The 23,947-nt window shown below is 38.9% G+C and overlaps 1 protein-coding gene across 1 annotated transcript in view; it reads right to left on the reverse strand.

Annotated features, from left to right (window-relative positions):
• MAN1A1 (mannosidase alpha class 1A member 1) overlaps positions 1-23,947 on the reverse strand; it is a 127,602-nt gene that overhangs the window by 14,688 nt on the left and 88,967 nt on the right. The window contains exons 6-7 of the mRNA XM_087817588.1: positions 6,909-7,032; positions 5,502-5,595 (exon numbers count right to left, since the gene is read on the reverse strand). Of these exons, the coding sequence (XP_087673714.1) occupies positions 5,502-5,595; positions 6,909-7,032 (218 nt within the window). The remainder of the gene's footprint in view (positions 1-5,501; positions 5,596-6,908; positions 7,033-23,947) is intronic.

The raw sequence follows: 23,947 nt of genomic DNA on the forward strand, positions 1-23,947 counted from the left end.
TGCATTAGTTCTCAATAATATAAGTCATGTCAAAGCTATGAGTATTAGCAAATCTTTTTAAAAGGTGGCTTGCAATAAAACAAGAAGCTCCTCAGCTTCTTGTGGTTTATTATTATTACAATTATTGTTAGTGTTATCAATCTGAAGGGTCAGAACCCTTGGGTGGGGTGGTAAGAAAGAAGATATGGCAGAAGTATTTCTTCTTTGTACACCATTTCTACAATCCTCCCCCACTGCCCTTTATTATGCCAGATCCACTACATACATCATGAACAATCTTGCAACTTGTTGGGTGGGTATGCTCATTAAAAGTGAGAAAACTGAGGTTCACAGACGCTAAATGAGATTACAGCCTTGGTAAGTGCCACCTGATTCAACCCACAAGAGGCTGGCATGTGGATCTGCCTGCTCTTCACCACATAACACTACATGAATTCTCTTGCCTTTTATACTTTTATTTTCCAAGCATGGTTAGCTACAAAAACAGATGTAATCTATTTGAAATATCATTCCTAGAATTCATAGAGAACTTGAGCATTAAGAAAGATGCTCTTATTTTGAAAAATTGCATTGGGTGGTACTTAGTAAAGGACTGAACAAAGCAAAGTTCTTCTAAGTCAATATTAATAAGGACGACACCTATTCAAGCTAGAAGGGTTACATTTTTAAGTGGTTAAATATGTGATTTTATTATTAAAGTCCAGAATTACAGTTTTAATTTTAATGTAAAATGAGTGCTTTTACAATTGTAAAGCTGGTTCTTAAAATAGCAGTGTTTGGAGTGACCTTTACAGTTTCCTAAATAAATCAGCGCAGAAACCTCTGACATTTAAAAATTAAATAGACCAAGACCTATCTCATCAATAATGAGCCCTGTTGTTATAAACATGATCGCAGGAGACAAATGCAAGTGATGCATGGCCGGGCAAGGCACTGTCCGGTTCCTGTCAACGTAACAAGGGCTGAAGGAGGTAATGGGAAACGCTGGCCATGACCCAGATAAAGCCCCAGAGGTAAAGCAATGAGAGCTGAAGGCGAACAGCCAGAACAGCTTCATTCTCTTCCTCACTCGGCTTATGATTCTATAACGGATGAAAGAAGCAAGACTGGACATTTGGTGATTTTTTAAAAAGGAAAAAGGATTACATATTAATACATGTATTTTAATTAATTTTGGCAAGTGCTAGTTAATTTTCTATTTTTTGTTTGTTTCCTGCCTATAAAATTTTCATGTTTGAGAAGAATCAAAATAAAGGAACATAGAGGAGCAACAAGAAAAAAAGTCCTTTTGAGATTCTAGTGAATCACTCACTAAGCCTCCCCTGGGCCTGGATGACTGTTTGTGTTGGCAACAGAGTCCCGTGTAAATATCTTAGCGGGTCTAGGAGGGACGGTGCCTGATTTGGCCAGCAGGAAAGGACTGCCTATTGCTAGGAAGAACATATGTGGTATTTTTATTCCCAAATGCTCTGAGGGTAATGTGCACTACTGTCACTCAAATATTATGTTCTTCTCTAAAAGGGGTAATTTATCTCCCCCCCCAATAGAAATAGGGTCCCATAAAAGGATCCTTAATACTTAAAAAGAGGGGAAAAACAAAACGAATGGCAAAAGGATCAAGACAAAAAGAATTAAATACTCAATAGCTTGGTTTTTTAGTTTTGTAGACTTCATCTGATTCTGAACTTCTCTCCTCAGAGCAATCCCCCCAAAAATGCTGGTGACACTATCTGTATGTTAGTGCTGTTCTATGAATCAAAGAAGGGTGATAATTATTATTGATCGACATGGAGCCCCACATCTGGCCTCAACAGCCACTAGATCTCTCCATATTATCAGTGACCAGGACAAGATGCTGCCCTTTAGCCATAAGTGAGGAGCAGGGAAAACTGTTCAAAGAGAATAAATGGAACCACTACGAAGAGCAGGGGCAGAAAGACAGAGTGGACAGAGTGCGTGAGCGTTCACGAAATTCAAGTTAAGTAAACACCTGCTCGGTGCAAGATACCGTGTGTTGGGTTAACAAATATGACTAAGACAAAATCACTGCCCACAAAAGTTTGGATCCTCAGGTTGATGGGTATGTATATGAATCATTAGGAAAGGGCTGTAACAGGAAAACTAACAAATTCCAACCCGGGTGTTGAAGAAGGCCTCCCAGGAGGAATGGCGATTATGGTAAACGGGCCGAGGAAACAGAACAAAGCCAGATCTGGGCATGGCCAAGCAGGCCTTGATTAAAGAATTAAAAAAGAAAAGTGTGCTTTCCTTGTGGTTGGAACACAGGATGGGGCTGGGAGGAGAGACATGGGACTCATCAACCCTGTTTGTTTTTCCGTCAGGAAACTGACCCATAAGCAATCCAAATATAAAGGGCTCTTTGTACCAGGAAACAGGGCCAAATACATAGTATATTTGTGACCCAGAAGGTGAAGCCGGGATGTTGCAGTACAATCGGCTCTTTTGTCCATTTCACAGTGACTCCTAAACCCTAAGCCTCAGGAGGAAAACAGTTAAAGCCAGAGACTTCTCTTCAACGTTTGACTCTTTCATGAGAAGGAGAACCCTACCAACTCTGTCCTTTCAGACAATCACATCTGGTCATCTTGTCCTTAGAAAGCTACTCAAGTCCTGTTTTATCCCAAGTACTCCAGTGGCTCTTGAACTTTTATAGCTTTAGCACCTCTTTACACTTTTAAAAATGAATGAGCACGCCAAAGAAGCTCATCTATGTAATCCTCACCCAAGGATATTTTTTTCATTAATTTCTAGAGAGAGTGGAAGGAAAGGAGGGAGAGGGAGAGAGAGAGAGAAAGAGAGACAGAGGGACAGAGAGACATCGATTAGTTGCCTCCCACATGCATTGAGTGGGGCTGGGGATCGAATCTGCACCCCAGGTATGTGCCCCTGATGGGGAATAGAACCAGGGACCCTTCAGTGCCTGGGCTGGTGCTCTAACCACTGAGCAACACCGGCCAGGGCTTGTTTTTGTAATATTATCAGTATTTACCAAATTGGAAATTAAAGCAGAATTTAATATATTTTTATTAATTTATTTAAATCAACAGTAATATACCCCTATTACAGGTTTTTTTCATGAAAATATGCTATAATTTACAAAACAATAATAATTAGTGAGAAGAGTGACACTAATTTATATTTTTGTAAATCTCTTTAATGTTTCCTGTTCTATAACACAGCTGGATTTTCATATGCTCTACTTTCCATCCATATTACATGCTGTCCTGGGCTGAAACAGATGAAGTTGAAGAAAATTCAGCCTCACAGTTACACAGTTGGAAAAGGGAATAGTATTCTAATAGTCTTTTCAGATTATTGTGGATGTTTTTCTATGATACTACAACCAAACTTGACAAGTGATTTTTATTTAAAGGTTAAAGTTTTTTAAAAGTTAACTGCAACGTAAAATTAGAAACCACATCAATGAATTTTTGTACTGTTGCATTGAAAGCTGTTGGTCTGTCTTGCACTCTGAGAGGATCTTTTTCTCTTACATGATTTTGTAAAAGCACACACTGGTCATTTGGAAAATATTGCTCACTGAATTATGCAGATCTTCCAAAGGTTGACACATTTCATTATACAGTATCAGAAAATCACCAGCAATTTCATCAGAATAAGCCGTTAAGTGTTGGTTAAAGGCAATGAGCTCATTATGGTGGCATAGGCAAGTTTTCCAAAATTCTAGTTTTCATTTCGAAGTTCAAATTTTATCACTGGCACAGACAGTGTCCGTTTTCCTTGAAGCGACAGGCTCATTTTCAAGAACACATCTATTAATTACCCAACTCGGAAAAACCAGTTTGTCTTCAGTTGTTCTTTCAAGTAGAGCTGGTGACCGTGAAAAAGCGAGTTCAGCTCAGAACTCAGGCAATCACACGAGTGCTTTTCCGAGAGGCAACCACCACTCCGTATTATGCAGAAGTGCTTTAAGTGTACTTCCAACTTAATCACACAGAACGCTACAAAGACGCCTATTCAATGGCTGAGATTTACAACAATCAATAATTTATTTTTGCTTCATTAAGAACATTCCTAAGTGAAACTGGCTTTTCTGTCTTTCTTTTTTTTAAACCTGCTGTGAAGATTTAGAACGTGACTGTTAGTACTACGTAGAGCCCCACCACGGTTCTCACTGCGGCTTTAGTAGTTTTGCCCACCAATACTTTTGCAACCTAACTGCAAATGGCAACACAGCGACAGAAGGTCTTAGTATTATTATAAAAACACCTTCGAGCCCTGGTTAGTTTGTCTCAGTGGTTCGAGTGTCAGCCCGCAGACCTAAGGGTTGTGGGTTCTATTCCCGGTCAGGGGCATGTACCTCGGTTGCAGGTTTGATCCCTGCCCCGGTTAGGGAGTTTGAGAGAGGCAGCCAATAAATACCTCTCTCTCTCCCCCTCCCTCCTTCCCTTCCGCTGTCTCTAAAAATCAATGGAAAAAATATCCTCAGGTAAGGGTGTTCAAACAAACAAAAAAACACTTTGACCTTGCAGAACCCCTGAAAGGTCTCAGGGATGTCCAGTGATCGGCTGGCCGCACTGAGGCTAAGTGGCAACCTTGGTTACGGTTTTATGATCTGAATAGCTAGGCCTTCCCTAGCCATTACTAACACACAGACATAGATTTTAGCATTTTCTCTACTAAATTATTCTTTAAGCAAAGTGCTTCTAAAGCAGCAGTGAGGCACAGCCATCTAAGAATATATGATATCTAAGTATAATGAAAAAACTCAAATTAGAGTAAAATTTTAAGGCATTCTAATGGTCTCGGCACAGCTAGGCATCTCACTTAGTATTCTTCACTGGCTCTCAGTTGCTGCTTAATCTACCAGTTCTTCCAAATCAGCTTGAGAACATTTCTTTCAACTACTGTGAATCATTACACCCCTGGTTAGAGTCTGCCAGGATCTCAAGTGAGGGCTTCTGTCATAATACTTTCTCCTACCCTAACGTAGCTCCACTGGCAAGAAACCTTTACCTGCTGGCTTAAAATTAAGTAGAGAAAATACCCTGTCTGCTCTTTCAATTTCTGAACCCTTGAAGATTCAGGATCCTCTCTCATCTTGTAGTCAAGCAGAAAGAAACTGTTATGAAGTAGAAATATCTGGCTACTCTACATAAAACTCTGATGATAGTCGTTAAAACAAAGGGACAATTTCCCCCCTATCCACATGACCAGCTTTTCACAAGCTAACATTCCCACACTACCCTGACTAGACCTTCCCTTTCTGATTCATAGCTTTAAATGTGCTTATATGTCATCATGCTCACAGTTATGCATGAAAAATAAACACTCTAGTTTCCTGGTAACACGTACTGTCTGTCTTATAACAGAAGCCTATTTATTAAAGGAATCAGGTCTTCTTTTCCCTTCTCTAAACATCTCCCAAAAGGTTCTGCTTTATTCTGCATTTTCTCTTTGTTATCAGAACAGTACTGGGTACCACGCAGAGCTAAAACAATGCTAATCTTTTGACTTACATTGACCCCACTGTCCACTGCTGGGATTCAGGTAGTTAGGATAAAGGCCTTGTGGTTTTTCCAGGTTGTTCAGTACTGATCGAATATTCATTACCTACAACAGAAAATAAAATGTTACTATGAAAATCTACAAAACAATTTTGGTGCCATTCTTCTTTCTTTCTTGATTATAGTTTCCCATATTAGAAAAAAGTTGATTTAAATGATGCAGAATTAGAACAAAGATAGTCACCACCAGCTTACAAAAATAATAGGCAGTAAGTGAACACAGTCACACTGATCTACCATATGCCAGACGCTATACAAGGGATTGGGGATATTTCAGTAGATAAGCAAAGTCCATTCCAGTGGGATGAGAAAGATATTAAATGAAGAAATATAATATTTACAATGTGAGTACTATAACATGTGGTAATAAATGCTAGGGGAAAAAACACAAGTGGTAACGGCAGAAACGACGTGAAGTGGTGAGGTTGTACTACGTTACTCAGGGTGGCCTGGGGAGGCTGATGGAAGAGTATTTGAGCAATATTTTAAGACATGAAGGAGCAAGCCAAGCAGAAATTGGAGAAAGGGCAACCTGGGCAGGGGATGAGCAAGTGCAGAAGCCACGAGAAGAGAGTGGGTTTGGAAAACAGGAAGCAAAGGGGAGACACAGGCCTTGCAGGCCAGGGGGCCTATTTTATGCTGAATGTGATGGGAAGCCACTGAAGGCTTGTGTCTTTAACTGGTGTGACTGGGGTGTGAGGGAGGCAGTGGTCAGGAGGCTACTGCAGAGTCCAGGTGAGAGATAATGGACACTTGGACCAGGGTGGCAGCAGAGGTTAACAGCACAGAGCCCAAGGATTTCTTGATGCTTTGGACCTGAAGTTTACCAGAAAGAGAGGAACCAGGGTGACCTCAAGGGTTTTGGTCTGAGCCACTGGGTAAACTAAGGCGCCAGTTGCCAAGTTAGTGAAGACTGGAGTGGAAGCAGGTCTGGGGGTCGAGTCTGAGACACTTTAAGTGGGAACTGTCTATGAGAGTGAAATGTTGAATATGTACTTGGATATGGGGTCTGGAGGTCAGGGGACAGGTTGGGACTGAAATGGTAAGTTTGCAGTCAACAGCATTTAGATAATGTGTAAACCCACGGACGAAGCAGTGCAAGGAGTGCACATGAAAGGAAGAGGCCCAGGGTGGAGTCCTGGCTTTCTAATATTCAGAGGTTGGGTGCGGAGGGGGATCCCAGAGAGCAGAGCAGGGACCATTTGTGTAAATGAAAGGCTGCCCATCACAGAACCTCATAAACAGCGATATTAAACGTGGTTGTTCTTTTCTACATCCAATATTATCAAATCTCTCAGCAGAGGATATTGTTTCTCAAAAGCAATGCTTTGCAATGCAAGGCGCAGTGGAGAATCTCACCTTTTCAGCAAAGATGGGGTTTCCTGACAAGTGGCTCAAGTGCACAAACTCCAGATGCAGGGTCCCGAATTCAGCCAGAATACTGCTCCCTCCCGAGGCCCAGGGCCAGTTCCTTCCAATCCCACTGAACAGGAGAAGAGGTTGAAGAGTTATGGGTCAGATTAATTCTATTTTTTTTTTTTTGCTCTAAATAGAAGTGAAAGAGGCAGCTTCTGAATAATGGCTCCTTAGCTCATAGTCCACTCTAGATATTTGAAAATACCCAGGATTGGTGTCTTTGACTGACTACCAGTTTCAGGTTTTCACTTCTATTTCCAAGCTGAAAATCAGTGTTGACTAAGTCACAGAGAAGTGCTTGCTACTGAACAAATAAGTATTTTAGCAGGTACAGGGGCCATACAGAGATGTACATCCATTCCAAGTAGAATATTAAACAAAATCAGACCAAAACATCACCACATCCCAAATCCCACCTAAAGCACTTGAGCATTTTAATTAATTTCAGCCTGAGATTTCATGGACTGTTACAGACATTCACATTATATACCCACTTTTCTTGGATACTGGATAAATTTCAAAGATTCATTAGTTATATACTCACACCATACTCTCTCCAGACCTTCCATTTACTGAACTTCCTTTCTTATGTTTCTCCTCCCAATATTACACCTCTAAGTGTATTTTCTAAGGCATTCACTCATTCCCTGACACATTTAATCTATGTTTAAAAATGCCAGCAAAATATGTAATTCAAATTTGAAAGGGGTCAAAGGCAGGAGCTGCAAAAATTATTGCCTCATGGCTCATCTTGGAGAAATGCTCTTTAAAAAGAGGAAGTCCTAAACACAGACACACAATACATATAAAGAGGCTATTGAAACATGGTCATACTCTCTTGGGTACAGTTTATTTCTGGAAAGCCACTTAAAATGTCAAGACATATGTGATAATTCAGATAAAGAACAAAGTCAACGATTCTCCTGACCAACAAATCCCTTTCAGAAATCTGAAAACCCACATTTAGGTTTTTGTTCAGATACCCATTTATTATATGCCTACTATTTGCCTGGGACTATGCATGATACTGGGTTAAAAGATGGTTACGATGCATAAATCACTCTTTTCTTAAAGACCTTATAGTAGAAAGGGAAAGATCTAAGAATGAATGATTCCAACTGAATGTGGTAAATGCCAAGACAAATGTGTGGAGAGTTTCTGAGCACCTAGAGGCAGAACGTACGATCCAACACGGTGGGGATCACAGAAGACTTCCTCAAGGAGGGGAGTCCTGAGTTGTTTCTTGAAGGGTAAATAAGAAGCCGTGAAGAAAGAATGGAGGAGGGGAATGTGGGCATGGAGAGACACACAGCAGAAGGACTAGCCGGGACCTGGAGGTAGCTGCTGATACTGGTGAGTGGCGGGCAGGGAAGGTGGCAGGAGAGGCCACAGGTTCCACTGAGGCCAAGCCTGAGTCTTGCGGGCGGCTCACTTTCCTCTCCTTCCAAGCTGGCCTCATTTAAATACTGCTCTTGGTGTCTCCTAAATTTGCTACCCCCCTGTCCTTTCCTTATATTATTCACAGCTCTGGGTAAACCCCCTCCGGTTCTGTTGCTGCTCCTGCTCCTGCTGCAGGGCTGCTGAGGAAGGCGGAGGAGAGGGAACCGGTGAGGACAACCGGCGTCTGACCTCTGAGCTGGCCTCACCCTTATTCCTGATTTCTCTGTAGAGCAAAATCCAGATTTTGTTCCAAAACATGGATTTATAGTAAACCTAGTAGAAAGTACGCCTAAGAGATCTGAAAATCATATATTCATTTATTTTAGAAACGCCTGGTATCTATTAAGCTCTGAGAACGTGAGTCAGTTTCCATTATCATGGTTGGCTCAGATAAAAGGAAGATCCCACCATCCAAGCAGGCTGAACAGCTACCTTCAAACTTTATTAACATATGGCAAATGTGCACAGTAATCGGTCATTAATTTGTTATCGTGGCATTATTTTCTAAAGCCCAACCATTCCATCACTGACCAAAGTCAATAAGCATATTAAGCAAAATTACAAATTTCTAGGTTCTAGAGAAAGCACTAAACACAAAGCCGCAACATATGGAGATGCCAGGACGGGAGGGAGTGACGACTTCAGCCTGGAGCACAGTGTGCTGAGGAACCCGCCCAGTTCCCAGGCCTCCAGGGACGGTGCTTCTCAGTTCGGGCGTCAGAGAGTGCGGTGGGACACTCGGGTGGGGAACGGAAGCAGCATATATGTACTAAACTGAAATTCAAATTACTTTTGTACCTAGGCATTTGTTTCCTGCTATTAATGTGGTAAGTCAAGGGAAAACCAGAGTATACTGAAATTCTCAATATGCTTTTAAACAATTAAGGTTTGAAAGGGTTTACATATACTCTCTCCTCTTTTGCACACGTTCATATCAACAGGAAAACAGCATTCTTTTCTATCACTGTTTAATTATATAGGGAGCAAGAGCATTAAAGGCACTGGCAAAGGATATGTCATGCTAACAGAAAGAAGGCTGAGTTTAGAGTACAGGGTATGTTTATATGAAAGGACAGCTTTGGTTACTTTTTCAAACTACAGAATTAATGTACTTTAGTAAAATTATAAGATCAATGTTTGCATTGGTCAGGGAAGGGTTTCATGAAATCAGAGAAGGCATCATTATATCTAGATTTTAAATAAGGTCATTTGCCTTAGGCAAAGGTTTAAAGACTTGGCGATTGGCTTGGGGGAGCGCATGGGGCACAAACTACGGGCTGTCACAGCAAAAATGTGTGTGTATGTGTGTGTGTGTGGTGTGTGTGTCAGGGAAATGGCTGCCTACTCTCATAGCACATGTGCAATGAGTGAGAACCAGGTTCTGGTCACTCATAGATCTTTTTCATCTTTAAATTCTATGAGTCTACTCAAGAATCTATATACTTGTATGGCTCTAATGTCTAAAGTGATATATATGGACAATGGGCATTTGACACGAAAATGATGGAGTTGTGACAAAGGGAAATGAGTCTAGAAGGAGTATTGCTCCTTTTTGGTCTGGGGGTCAGGGGTCAGGGTGCCCTGGGCACATCATGATACAGACGGTTAAGCTTTCTAGGTGTCTGGCTCAAAATGAATCTCATCTGAGGGAGTAGGGGATTTAAAATGTCTTCGACTTGATTCAGGGTGGTGAACCCACAATACAATATACAGATGATGTGTTACAGAATTGTACACCTGAAACCTACATAATTTTATTAACCAATGTCACCCCAGTAAATTCAATTAAAAATGTCTTTAACTTCGGTTCCATTATCACAGTATTTTAAAGGCAGTCATGTTTATCTTTAACTATTTTATCTTTATTTTACCAACACTAATAATATTAAAAAAATATTTTAAAGATAAAATAACAGTTTGTGTTCAGAAACTATTAGTTCCACAAGGCAGGCATGAAAGGAAAGAATACTAAAATATTCCAAATTTTGCTACAATGACTGCATTTTAAGCCAAAACCATGAGTCAGCATATGGAAATGTGCACACGAAAAGGCAATTAACATGATTTGGGGAGCTGCCAAGTGTTTGTTTCGGTTCAAGGAATCCAGGAACAGAACCTCAAACTTTTGTATCACTCTAATTTCATTTCTTTCTGTTTCCTCCAATCTCCAGTTTTTCCAATTTAAACTGGAGTATCATTTTAGAGTATAGTTGACACTTGAACAACATGGGTTTGAACAGCAGGGGTCCACTTACATGCAGGTTTTAAAAAATAAATACTGTAAATGTATTTCCTTTTCCTTATGATTTTCTTAATAACATTTTCTTTTTTCTAGCTTACTTTATTGCAAGAATACAGTATATAATACATATAACATATAAAATATGTGTTAATCAACTGTCTATGTTTTCCATAGGGCTTCCAGTCAATAGTAGACTGACTATTAGTAATTAAGGTCTTAGGGAGTCAAAAGTTACCTGTGGATTTTGGACTGCATGGGGGTTGGCATCCCTAACCTCCACATTGTTCAAATGTAAATGTTTCAACTTTTAATTTAATTTAAAATTTCAGTAGTCTACAAAGGAAATATTTCTTTGAAAAGAAAACATCAAAACAAAGAAACAACAACTGATTTTGCAAACAGCAATTAGAATTATGTCTTCAAAAACTGAAGCACTATGAGTCTTTTGAAAATACTAGTTTATTCTTTAGAGACTTAATTTGAATGTAGTTTATTAGCAGTGGCAATATACTTCCTCATCCTACTGCACCCAAAACAAGAAGGTATAATTATTTACAGACTTCATAGCTTGATAAGCAACGGGCATTATGCTTTTCCTCCTCTCTCCTGGGAACGGTTAATTGTACCAAAGAAAGGAACTACAGTACTAATGACGCTGTTCTACTCAGGGCCGAATCCCATGGGAGAGCTGGTAACTCTTTTGCTAGAGCTTTTAATGAATCAAGTAGCCAGAGGCTTGTTCTAGATTGATGGCATATATCTTCAAAATAATCTTAAATTGAGGTACCTAAAGTTATATATTATAGTTACTGCCCAGATACAATTTGAGTCATTAATAAATACATTTGGCTATTTAGTATAATCAAATGCAACAAAAAACTGAAGAACTGAAACAATTCCAAAGAGCCAGATGAATATATAAAGCATTACATAGTTATAAAGTCTCAATTAGCTATGACTTTCAAATTTCCTTTTCCTTGATGTTTGCTACTCTATGTGAAATGGGAAATGGGCCAATAAAAATTTTTCTTGAGGATTCATGCCTGAATAATTTCTGATTAGCAGATCAGTAAACAAAGTCCCTTTAAGGTCATAGTCCAGAATACAGTTACTCCTTGGGGGCAATGGAGTTAACAAGTTTTAGAAGAAAAAAATCCACCCCATTCTGTATGTTATGGTAAAGCCTTGTTTATATATGCAAATGGAGAGGCACACATGGATATTTATTTCAAAAGAGCAGCTAATCTAATATTATTCCTTTTGGATTTTAGCACAAATTAGAACAGACTAATTAGAAAGTTCATAAATGATTGTTTCATTTCACTTTATTCCCAGCGCTCATTGATTTTGAGATTAAGTGATTTCACCTTCGCTTATTACAAATGCCTCCTTCCTAGAAAGGTTCACACAGTGCCATTCTTTCATGTTTGTAGTGTAAGGCCCCACCAAGAGTTGAACAAGCAGTTCCAGGGCCTGGCATTCCCAAGCTAGTCAGGATTCTACTGCAGGTCACCCACAGAAAATTAGGCTGGGGACGAACACTTGCCCAAGGTTTATCCCACAGGGGGAAAAAGGCTAATACAGGGCAGCCGCTTGATTACATTGACTCATAATCTACAGCTACTGCTTTTAAACAGCAGCATGTGGATTAAATCTCCAAATTTAACAAAATTTTTTACAAATGGCCAAAATAATGTTTCAAAATTAGCCACATCTTGCTTCATATTATGGGTAGTTATTTTATACAGAATTGAAATGGAGCACTTATTATTTTAGTTTATTCTCACTCAGTACTGCTGCTCTTGTATTTGACTATTGAGGATTGGAAGAGAGACTGGGGGTTACAAAGAATGCGATGGTGAAAAGCCCTATCTAATTCTGTAAGTATTCTGCCTGTGAAGTCCAAAAAATGCCAAAATTCTGTTTTCTAGCTGTCCTTTAGATCTCCTTGCCTACCACTATCAACAGACTGCAATAACGGAATGTAGTTTTTGCCCGGTTATCAGGCAAACTGGGAGAGCCTATCGTTAGGTTCAGGGAAAGGCTAACAGTGCTGATGAGAAAGCATTTCAGTGCATTTAGGGTGTGCGGGCATGAAAACATATTTACTTTACAGAACTTAAAAAACAAAACATATTCTACACATTGTTTTAAATATATATTACATTTTCCATGAACGTGTCCCATGCCAATCAATGTGCGTCATCAGTGTTGAGTGTATAGTATCTGATTAGATAATCTCTGATTTGTTTAAAACATACCCCTACTAAAGGACATTGAGGTTAACTTAATTTTTTATTTTGTTTTTGCCACTATAAACAATTTAGTGGTATGTCTTTTTTTAAAAACAAACATATTCACACAAAAAACGTCCACAAAGATACCAGCTGGAAGACGTTAGTTTAACTGTCCGAGCTGCTCACGAGGGTGGATTTGGGAATGTGTACCGGAGGCATAACCGTTCACCGTGGAGAGCTGTTCTCTTTACAGTGTGGGCCTGTTATATTTCATTTGGTAGCCTCTAGAATTCTTGGGATATCTCAGATCCACTGCTGTAAATCACGGCATCCAATCCTTTAAACTGGGGAGGGAGAGCTACAGATAAGCATTTTTGTCTAGACAGTTTTCTAATAAACCTCAGGATGGTACAGAAATAGTACAGTCCATCTTCAGAAATGGTAATTCACTAATATTAGTTTGCCAGGCATCCCCTTCTTTTGGTTTTATACACACTTGCTCCATTGTTGTAAGAGTTTAACACAAATCATCATCCTAAGACATTACCTAAGATTTAAGACCTCAGTGAAATTGGGCTGTTCATTCATCTCTTTGTCTGCCTTTCATTTGATGGGTCTATAAATCACCTGTGGACCAAGCTAAATGAAATTAGTACATACCTCAGGCTTTTAATTCTCCAAATTCTGTTCTATAGTCTCTTTTAGAAACTAGAATGTCCAGGGTTGCTCTCTTCTAGAGTCTAATATCCTCAGGGTCTGACTGTTTTATGCACCTGTGTAATTCCTAAGTCTAGGGCAATGCCAAGAAACAGAGGTGCTCCATACATGTTTCATTTAACAAAATTAAAAAACAATAATGATCACAAAGAACTTATGCACCCCTATATTCATAGCAGCTTAATTTACAACAGCTAAGACCTGGAAACAGCCCTGGTGACCATCAGTAGTTGAGTAGATAAAAAAGCTATGGGACATTCACACCATGGAATACAATGCAGATGTAAAGAAGAAGGATCTTTTATCCTTTGGCACAGCATGGAGGGAACCGCAGAGTATTATGCTAAGTGAAATAAGCCAGTCAGAGAAAGACAAGTACCACAGGATCTCACCCATATGTGGAATAAACAAAATAAACTGATGAAGTGAATCCAGAGACATAGAAACATGGAACAGACTGAGGGATCTCAGAGGGAAGGTGGGGAGGGGGGTGTGGGTGGGGAGAGATTAATCAAAGAACTTATATGTTTATAAGCTTAACCCATGGACACAGACATTGGTATGAGGAAAGCCTGGGGGTGGGATGGATGTGGGGTGGAAGGGATCAATGGGGATAAAAAGGGGACATCTGTAATATTCTCAACAATAAAGATAAAGAAACTTAAAAAAAACACCCAATAATGAAAGTATTGTGTCATTGGTTTCCACCCCTAACATATCTAAATAATTTAATCTTATATTACTGTCACCTTATAGCTCTCTTACAGACAATTTATTATTACTTTTAGACTCTTTTAAATTTTATTTTTCAATTACAGTTTACATTCAATATTATTTTGTTTCAGTTTCAGGTGTATGGCAATGTGGTCAGACAATAATATACTTTACAAAATGATCCCCCCCCCAATGCTTCCAGTACCCACCTGGCACTGTATATAGTTACTACAATATTATTGACTATATTCCCTATGCTGTACTTTACATCCCTGTGAATATTTTGTAACTATCAATATATATGTGGAATCTTAATAACAAAATAAACAAACAAAATGGGAACAGACTCATAGATATAGAGAACAGCCAGATGGTTGCCAGAGGGAAGGACGTTTGCAGGGCTTGGTGAAAAATGTGAAGGGACTGAGAAGTCTTCTAGACAATTTAAGAAAAAACACGCTTTCTAGGCTGATCACGTAGGTTACTATCACAAACTTGAAGTGATCTGAAGTTGTGATTTCTAAGGGCTGAGATATGATGAAATGAGATGGCAAATTTTTATGAAGGCTAAATTTGATTCAGTTGAAATGATTGTCTTTTATTTTGAATCTATGTCTTTCCCACTTTTGTGATCTCAGGCTTATCTTTTTTCTTTAAGACGAAATAAAGACAGTAGGTAGTTTTTCTTTTTAGGTGTCCTTTGTTGATGAGATAAAAACATTGGCAACTAAGGCTAGTCTCTCAACAGTTGAGGAAATTTTGCTTGGTCCATGAGCTAAACCTTTGGCATCACTGCTCGTAAGACACAGCTGAAGCTGTGGAGCAATTACTAATGAAAAGAATATCTCACTATCTATTATGCCATAACTAATGTAAGTTTTTGGCAGAAGTTCTGAGGTAGAAAACAATAATATTAAAGGATTTTGCTCAGCATGTTAAAAGATGAGCACTTTGGGGATATCTTGCCAAACTCAGCAAGTAAGATTGAGTCGGTCAGTCAGCCACAATTTACCGAGTGCTTGCTATGTGCCAGGTACTGGGCAGTGCAACCATCAAACACTGCAGGAAACCTGCCAAGATCCTCTTAATGGTCAGGTCACCTGTTCTGAAATTTCGGCGCACTGGGGCATCATTGCAACTCAAATTTTTGTTCAGGCACTTGAGCAGAGGTAAAACAGTGTTTTTGAGAACAATTTCTGTTTTTCTTTTGGGCATTCCTGAAAGGTCTTTAGGAAAGAATTCAAGGGGGTCTAATTATCTTTTAACAAAAGAAAGTGAACTTTGTCTGACTGGCATATGAAGCACATTGATACCATTTTACGAAGTTCAGCAGGTCCTCACTGGAGGTTTTTTTTCGTAGCTATTAAACTATGCAGGAGTGATTGAGAAAGATTCATTCCCTGAAGCTTAATAAATTAGTTTTCATTACACTTCAGAGTAGGCAATACATTTCAAGATCAGTAAAACACATGCAAAATTAAGAAACCCGTTGTGGGAAAATGTTCTTCAGTGCTACAAATGCTATTAAAATTCCCAAATGATGAATTAACAGCAAAAAGTTCAAGAAAATAGATGATGTCTAGGTAATCAGGGCCAGTAATCAGTGTGTTGTTTTAAGCTGTATTATGTAAATTCAGATAATTCTCTTAACATCTTAAGAAACTTAGACAGTTAGTTAAACCACCCTGTCATTGAAAATGCTAGCTTTTCTTAGCTGTGAGTTTTTACGTAAGAAGTATCACATAAACAGAAAAGTGCGCAGAGCTTGTGGTTAGCACCAATAGGTTCAGGGTCGCTGGGAACAGACGCCGGAGAGCAAAGCTTCGCGCCCCTTCATCCTCATTTTCCTGCCTTCCGCCTACGCCTCATGGCTCAGGGCCTGTGCGGAACTGTTGTGGAACGCGTGGCGGCTCAGGTTTTAAAGACGGAGAGTTTAGAAAATTCATGACCGGAGAATAAAGGGGATGATGGAGAATAAGGAAGACAGAAGAAGAAGAAATTGTTGAGGAAAAGAACAATAAAGACAGAAATCCTCAACAGAACGTGAGCTACGACCATGAAACCGCCGTCTATTCTGTTTTGGCCTCAGTGACACCCTCGTGGAAAACACAGTCAGCGAAGCGGTCGTCTGCGTGTCATTAGCTACATGCTACCTGGGACATCTTCTCTGTTAATGCTCTAAGCAAGTTTTGTTACTCAGAGTTAAAATATTTTACATGTATTGATGCTTTCCTTTAGTGTGCATGTTTATATATTTTTAGTAATTAAGATGCTTTATATTACAGGAAAAGAATTCTGAAAAATGTAACTGAGCTCCTCTCAAGTTTGGCACACTACAAATAATCAAAATGGGTAGTTTACATGGTCTCAACTTTTGGTAGCCTCCTAATGCTGATATTAACATTAAGAAGTATTTCAAAGTATGGTTGACCCTTGAACAACGTGAGTTTGAACAGTGTGGGTCTACTTACACATGGATTTCCCCCCCCCCAAGAAATATTGTAAATGTATTTTTTCTTCCTTATGATTTTCTTAATCACATTTTCTTTTTTACTAGCTTACTTTATTGTAAGAATACAGTATGTAATACATATAACATATAAAATATGTGTTAATCAACTGTTTATATTATTGGTAAGACTTTCAGTCAACAACAGGCTATTAGTAGTTAAGTTTCTGGGAGGCACATGGATTTTCAGCTGCGTGGGGTACAGGCGCCCCTAACGCCCGTGTTGTTTAAGGGTCATCGTACTAAGTAAATGGTTGGTGGAACTTTGATAGTAAAACTACCTCTTTCCTAGCAGACATATTCAAAATATATGAGTGTTGACAGACATAAATAACTGTTGCTCTTAAAAATCTTTATTATTTAATGTCTGTTAGCTCTGTAAAATGAAAACATCAGTATAGCATCTTGAGACCATATGATCATTCCTATTTCACCTTTAAGGAAATCCTTAGACAAGGGAGCGCTCACACAAACAGTTGGAGCTTTTGATAACTTTAATTTGCTAGAAAACATTTATAAAGCACAAAAATGAAAACATCAAAATAGTATTTTGAAATGAGAATTAATTGTCATACTCATTTAACCTTAAGGAAGAGAAAGGAAACCCCTCCCTCCTTCACTTTCTGCTAGTGGAGCTGGGGGTTTCCGCGGCAGGAGGGCACAGGGCAAACCCAGGCTCAGAGAACTTTATGTAATAATTGGGCCCCAGCCCCTGCTGTCCCTAACCCACGGAGGACAGGTAGGACTCGGTGATGTCATGAAGAGAACCTCCGAGGGCCCGGCCGGCGAGGCTCAGCGGCTGAGCATCGACCTCGGGTCCAGGAGACTGTGGTTAGGTTCCCGGGCAGGGCACAAGCCCGGCCGCAGAGGCAGCCAATCACGGACTCTCCCATCATCGAGGTTCCTCTCTCTCCCTCTCCCTTCCCTTTCCTCTCTCTGAGGTCAATAAAGGCATATTTTAAAAAAGGAGAGGAAAGAAAAGAACCTCTGAGAGACAGGGGACTCTGGAATGGAAGGGGAGAGGCTGAATTTAGGACAAATTATACCAGAGTAAGTAAGAACAGGCCTTCCACAGAGATCTGGTCTGAAATTAACTGCTGTGAAGTAAAGCAATGAACTGGTAGGAGGATTCCAGGGTTTTATGGATCGGGGTTACTCTTGGTATAAAATAAATCTTACAGCTTTGATGAGTGAGTGCCTTCTCTTTCCTTAAATGTCAATTTAAGAACAATGACCATGTTTATGGGCTACTTTCCCCTGACTCAAAGTGAAAATGCTCTCTTGGGTCCCATCGGCAAAATATACATTCTTAGAATTTAAGATTACCCGCTCCGGTTAATAGTAAAATGCCAATGTGACACATGGCGTGATTGTCTTGTAGTAAGTGCTAAGCAGAGGTAAAGCAGGAGGATGTGACAGAGTCTGATGGGGGGCTTCTTTAGAAGGGCTTCTTGGAAATATCCCATTGAAGGGGAGATCTTCAAGCTGAGACCAGCGAGACAGAGAGAACCTGTCAGTGAAGACCTGGGGGGTGGCTCCTGCAAGTGCCCTAAGGTGGGCATGACCTACAAAGCATGAACACAGAAGGCCGGCCGTGTGGCTGAAGGACAATCAGCGAGGGGACTCTATGACAGGAACGCTGGGGAGCTGATAAAGGGGCAGAACACGCAGGAACCTGCAGGCCAGAGCAGCATTTGGATTTATCCTAAGTCCAATGGGAAGTCACACAAAGGTTGTAAATAGGAGGTGATAAAAGCTCACCCTGGACACTGGGAAGAACCGATTATATGAGAGCGGGACTGGAAGTAAGCTAGCAAACTGGTACCCAGGCAAGAGACAGATGGTGGTCTGACTGGGTACCAGGAGTAGAGATGGGCAGATGTGGAGGGATTCAGGCAATGTCTGGATGTGGGAGTTGTCAGGGAGAACTGGATTTGGGAATGAGGGAAGACAGAGATTAAGGACGATTCCTAGTTTTTTGGCTTTAGCAGTTGTGTGGATATCGGTGCCAGTTAAGAAGATGGGAAAGACTGAGGTAGGAATGGCCATGATAAAGAGAAGTAGGAGTTCTGTTTTTAGGTTTTGCTCTAATGACCATAATTAACAATTGTAAGGAAAAACCCCACAGATTTGATCATTTTAATTTTCCTTTTATAGTTCCTTATAAAAATAAATTTAATTCCAGTGACATTTTTTGCAATGGCTTTCCTAAAATAATTTTTAAATTATGAAAATAATATGCATAAGGCAAAACAATTGAAACATACAAAAGATTATGTAATGGAAAGGAACTGCCTCATAGTCCAGATCCCATTATTATTTCTCAGAGTAAAAACAATAACTGACATCTCTTCCAATATTTCTTAGTGCATGGTCACTAGACAAAAAACAAACAACAACACACATACACACACACACTCCACAAATGGAAGTATACCATAAATATTACTTGCTGTGTTTCATGAAGAAGTAAAGCATCTGGGTGCTCTACCTCACTACAGCTGCCTAGTATGCCAGTGTGTAGGGGTACAGTGGCTTATTCTAACATTTTTATTTTGTCTCAAGTTTTGCTATTATAAACAATGTTGCATATTGTTGAGTAGATCTCCTGGATAAAATCCTGCCAGTGGAATTTCCAGGTCATAAGTATATATTTAAATTTAATAAAGACCACCCAATTACCTTCTATAGAGTTTCCCCAATACATGCTCACTCTAAGTATGCATGAGAATGTTCTAGCTCCTAACTCGGGGCATTTATAAAATTTTAAAAACTTGTTGAATCTGTTAGGTGAAAAAAATTAACATCTTAATGCTATTTTTATTTGCATTTCTTTACATATGAGCTTCTGATATTCACTGCCAATGTACATATTTTTTTGAGACGTAGATGCTTATGAACTTGTCTAATTGATGTATCAGTGTTACTGCTTCCCACAGTTCTATTATTTTTATACTTTAAAAAAGTTACACAAGTAATGCACACTCATTCAATGTAAGAACAAATTGAGAAAAGCAAATATTGTATTCCTAACCCCTTGCGATTTCTCCCTCTTGCCAATTCTGGTTAAACAGAGCTATCCACCCATGTGCATACATAAGTGTATGGCTATATATATTTAGAATGTGTTCTTTTCAATAAAATGGGATTGCATTATTTACAGTACTTTGCAAGGTACCTGTCTCAATTAGTAGCTCATCACAAACACCTTCTTAAGATAATCATTTTTAACAGCTGTATGATAAATAATGTTTCATAAAATGGATAATCACATTTTACTAAACCAGTCGTCTATTGATAGATCTATTCTAATTTTTGAATACAACAATCATGCCACATTGACCATCCAGAGTCATACTAATGCCTTTAGCAAGAGCTTTTTATACATTAAGAAAACTTGCCTTTTATCCATCATGTGCTTTGTATTTTTTTCTCCAATTTGTGGCTTGTCTTCTGATTTTAATAATTTCTCTTCACTAATTTTTATTAGGTAAAATTTTTCACTTTTTTCCATATATATGTTCTAGTTCTGTGCCCTATTTAGAAAGTATTTCCTCACCAAGGATTTTGTTTTAAAAATCTTGAAAATTTGGGCAATAACTTCTTTCTTTTAAGTCATATTCAACAGTGAAAAATCACAGTATTATTGTATAGAAATAAGTATAAAACGTATTTTGAAACTATAAATATTTTTGTTTCTCACGACACTTAATACCTTTTCATAAACTGTATTAGGCTCACCTGTTCAATAGCTTAGCTGATTATACCTATTGATATTTAAATATTATAGTTAATTCCTCTTAGTATTTCTTTCTTCTTTTGATCTTTTTGCAAAATTCGACTGATTTTCTCCCTTTAGAGATTTAGTGGTTTCATCAATATGTCTCCATTAAGAGAGGAGGAAAAAAAGGTGCATTTAAACAACAATGGAAAACATTTTATCCAGGAATTTAGACAACACAGAAGCTATAGGTAAAATCAGAGAACGGGCCAGATAATCTTTAAACTTACTTATGCATGTAGAGAATTTTCAGGTGTGACCTTGGGCAAGTCCCTTAAACTCTCTAGGGCAGCAATCTCTTGATCTTTAAAACAAAGTAACACCTGCAAAACCCACCTTGTAGGATTTTAGCAGGATCAAATGGGATAATACACATGAAAGTGCTTTGAAACTATAAAGACTTCAGTCCGAAAAGTATTTTTATCTTTTGCATTAGCAACTGACATTTAGCTAACCAAAAGAAATCTGTTTTCAGGTTTTTTCTTCAATTTTAGAGATGTCTATTCAAAAATAAATTCACCAAATGTTCACTTGGAGATAGAAATTATAACATAAGTAATAATGAAACAAAGTAAGGCATTCCCAAGATTTTGAAATGTAACAAATTGTTACTGTTAGCTAACTTTCTTAAAGCAATTTAATTGCTATACAACTACCAAATATATAGCAGTTTAAGAAATCTTTCACGTCTGCATGTCTGCCAGAAAAATGAAGTTAAAAAATATTTCCAGTAGCAAGAGACAGCTGCACAAACTGATGACATATTACATGAGTCACTCAGGCAGAGTACAAAAATCCTGTCCCGCGATCCCCCACCACCCCTCAAAGGTGAGAAATCTTGTCTGTTTTGGACAGGTGCAGTACATCCTTTATGCAGGGTGGCCAAGTAATCAATTATGAGTCCTTAATGAATCATCCCTTAAAAATCCATCTACTTATGAGTATCCATATGCACAGGAAATAAGTTAAGATTATTCTCCTAAATTATCCCCTGCCAGAAGAGGACTTTTATCACAACGTTCATTTTCAGAATGATTTCCAAATGCCTACCGCAGAAATCTTTTTGGGGCCTAAACTCACTCATTATACTAAGTACATTACTATAGACAATATGTAGTGTTTGTAAGGGACACCATGATTTCTAGGGCTGCTGATCCAAGCAACTAAACCCGTGGGTTAAACCAACTGAAACTTAATTCTAAAGGGTAAAGATCTGACAATTCAGGAATTTGCATTATTGGCAAGTTTGAAGAGACTTTGGTCGAAAATAATTGTGGAAATTAACCTAATTTTTAAATTTAATTAAAATTACCTTCATGTAATGTCTTGTTTGCAAGTAAGTTGTTTAAATTTCATCTCGTTAGGATTACCTGCAAACAAATGAAGGGGTGTAACCAAAGTCAAAGATAACAGTCCTTCGCGGACTTATTGGTAATCCACACTTTATAGCCATCGGATGCCTCCTTTAAATGAGGGCATGGCATGTAGTTCAATTAATCTTCACGGCCACCGTGTAGGTAGTATTTTCTCACAGTTTACACCAAAGGGAACTGTGCCTCAGCAGTGCAGGGCTTGCCTGTGGCCGTCAGGAGGGGCAGGGCCGGGGAGCCTCGGCCGTGCTGTGCTCTTCACAGGCACCAGCGAGGGGTCCATGCCCACCCCTTCCACATACGTAGTAGCTGACGAGACACTGTTAAGAACATGTCTTACTTCAATTCTAAAATGTTTAGAGGCATTTTGAAAACTTTAAAAGTAAAGCAGAGCCCGGTCAGGCATGGCTCGGCAGTTGAGGGTCGACCTAGGATCCAGGCCATCAGGGTTCGATTCCTGGTCAGGGCACATGCCCGGGTTGCGGGCTCCATCCCCAGTCGGGGGCCTGCAGGAGGCAGCTGATCAATGACTCTCTCATCACTAATGTTTCTATCTCTCTCTCTCTCTCCCTCTCCTTTCCTCTCTCTGAAATCAATCAAGATATAAAAAATAAATAAATAAATAAAAGTAAAGCAGAAGTTCAATAAATTATATCTCAGAACAGTTTTTAAAGAGAGGAGAGGGAGGAAATATAAAACTTGTTCTAGCCCTAGCTGGTTTGCTCAGTGGGCAGAGCGTCGGGCGGCCGACGGAAGGGTCCTTGGTTTGATTCTGGCCAAGGGCATGTACCCGGGTTTCAGGCTTGATCCCTGGCCCCTGTCTTTTTTTAAAGTGTGGATTACCAATAAGGCTATGAAGGGCTATTATTTTCGACATTGGTTACACTCCTTCATTTATTTGCAGGTAATTCTAACGAGATGGAATTTAAACAATTTATGTGTAGGAGGCAACCAATCACTGAGTCTCTCTCACATCCATGTTTCTCTCTCTCTCCCCCCCTTCCACTCTCTCTGAAAAGCAATGGAAAAAAACATCCTCAGGTGAAAATTAAAAAACAAACAAAACTAATTCTAAAATATCTTGTTTTCTAAAGTGGAATATAAAAATGTTCTATGTATTCTTAGAACTGAGATAAAAGCCAAATAATTGAAGTAAATAAACGAAAGCTCCTACTCATTCCACTGTTTTGGTTATGTAACCATATTACAAATGTGACTCTGGTTAACGTAAGCACAGTATGTGCAGACAGTTTAGAAAAAGGAACAAATCTGAAATGATTGTTTGCTTTATAAAAAACCAATCAATCAATTCTTTTAGCAAAATAAAACTCATAATAAATTTAAAGTTATGTGACTTGAAGAGAAGTGAGTAACCCTATAGGATTACTGACAATTGGCACTACAATTGGTACAACAAATCTGCGAGGATGTTTGGCATAATGTATCAAAGTATTAATAATATTCACACTCACTAATATAATAATTCAATTTCCAGAAATGTAGCCTAGAGAAACAATTATAATTTTATCCTCAAGTGCAAGTACTTATATTATATCCTCAAATACAAATACATATTTTGTATATTAGAGTACCATTTATACTCATCGTGAGACTGAAAAGAGTTTGGATATCTAACCATAAGGGAAAGGTTAAAAATGATGGTCCAGTTAGAAGATCTAATAGTATACAGCCAATAAAGATCATGTTGTAAGAAAATGTTTAATGACACAGAGAATTCTTTATATTTTTTAAAATATAGGGATTGCTGGCTTCCGGTAATGGTAAAGGGAATTGGTTGGCAAATACTCCAATAAGTAACAATTATAAAATCTGTAGTGTGTGTGTGTGTGTACAGATTTTAAAAATTCAATAAGTTGTTATTTAAAGGCACAGGAAAGTGACCAAAAGCAAGCATAAACTAAGAGTGTTAACCACTGACAGGCAGCAACTGCAGTGAGTCGGAATTTCACAA

This window comes from Miniopterus natalensis, chromosome 5 (assembly GCF_054644295.1).
Source record: "Miniopterus natalensis isolate mMinNat1 chromosome 5, mMinNat1.hap1, whole genome shotgun sequence".
Taxonomy (NCBI): Eukaryota; Metazoa; Chordata; class Mammalia; order Chiroptera; family Miniopteridae; genus Miniopterus; species Miniopterus natalensis.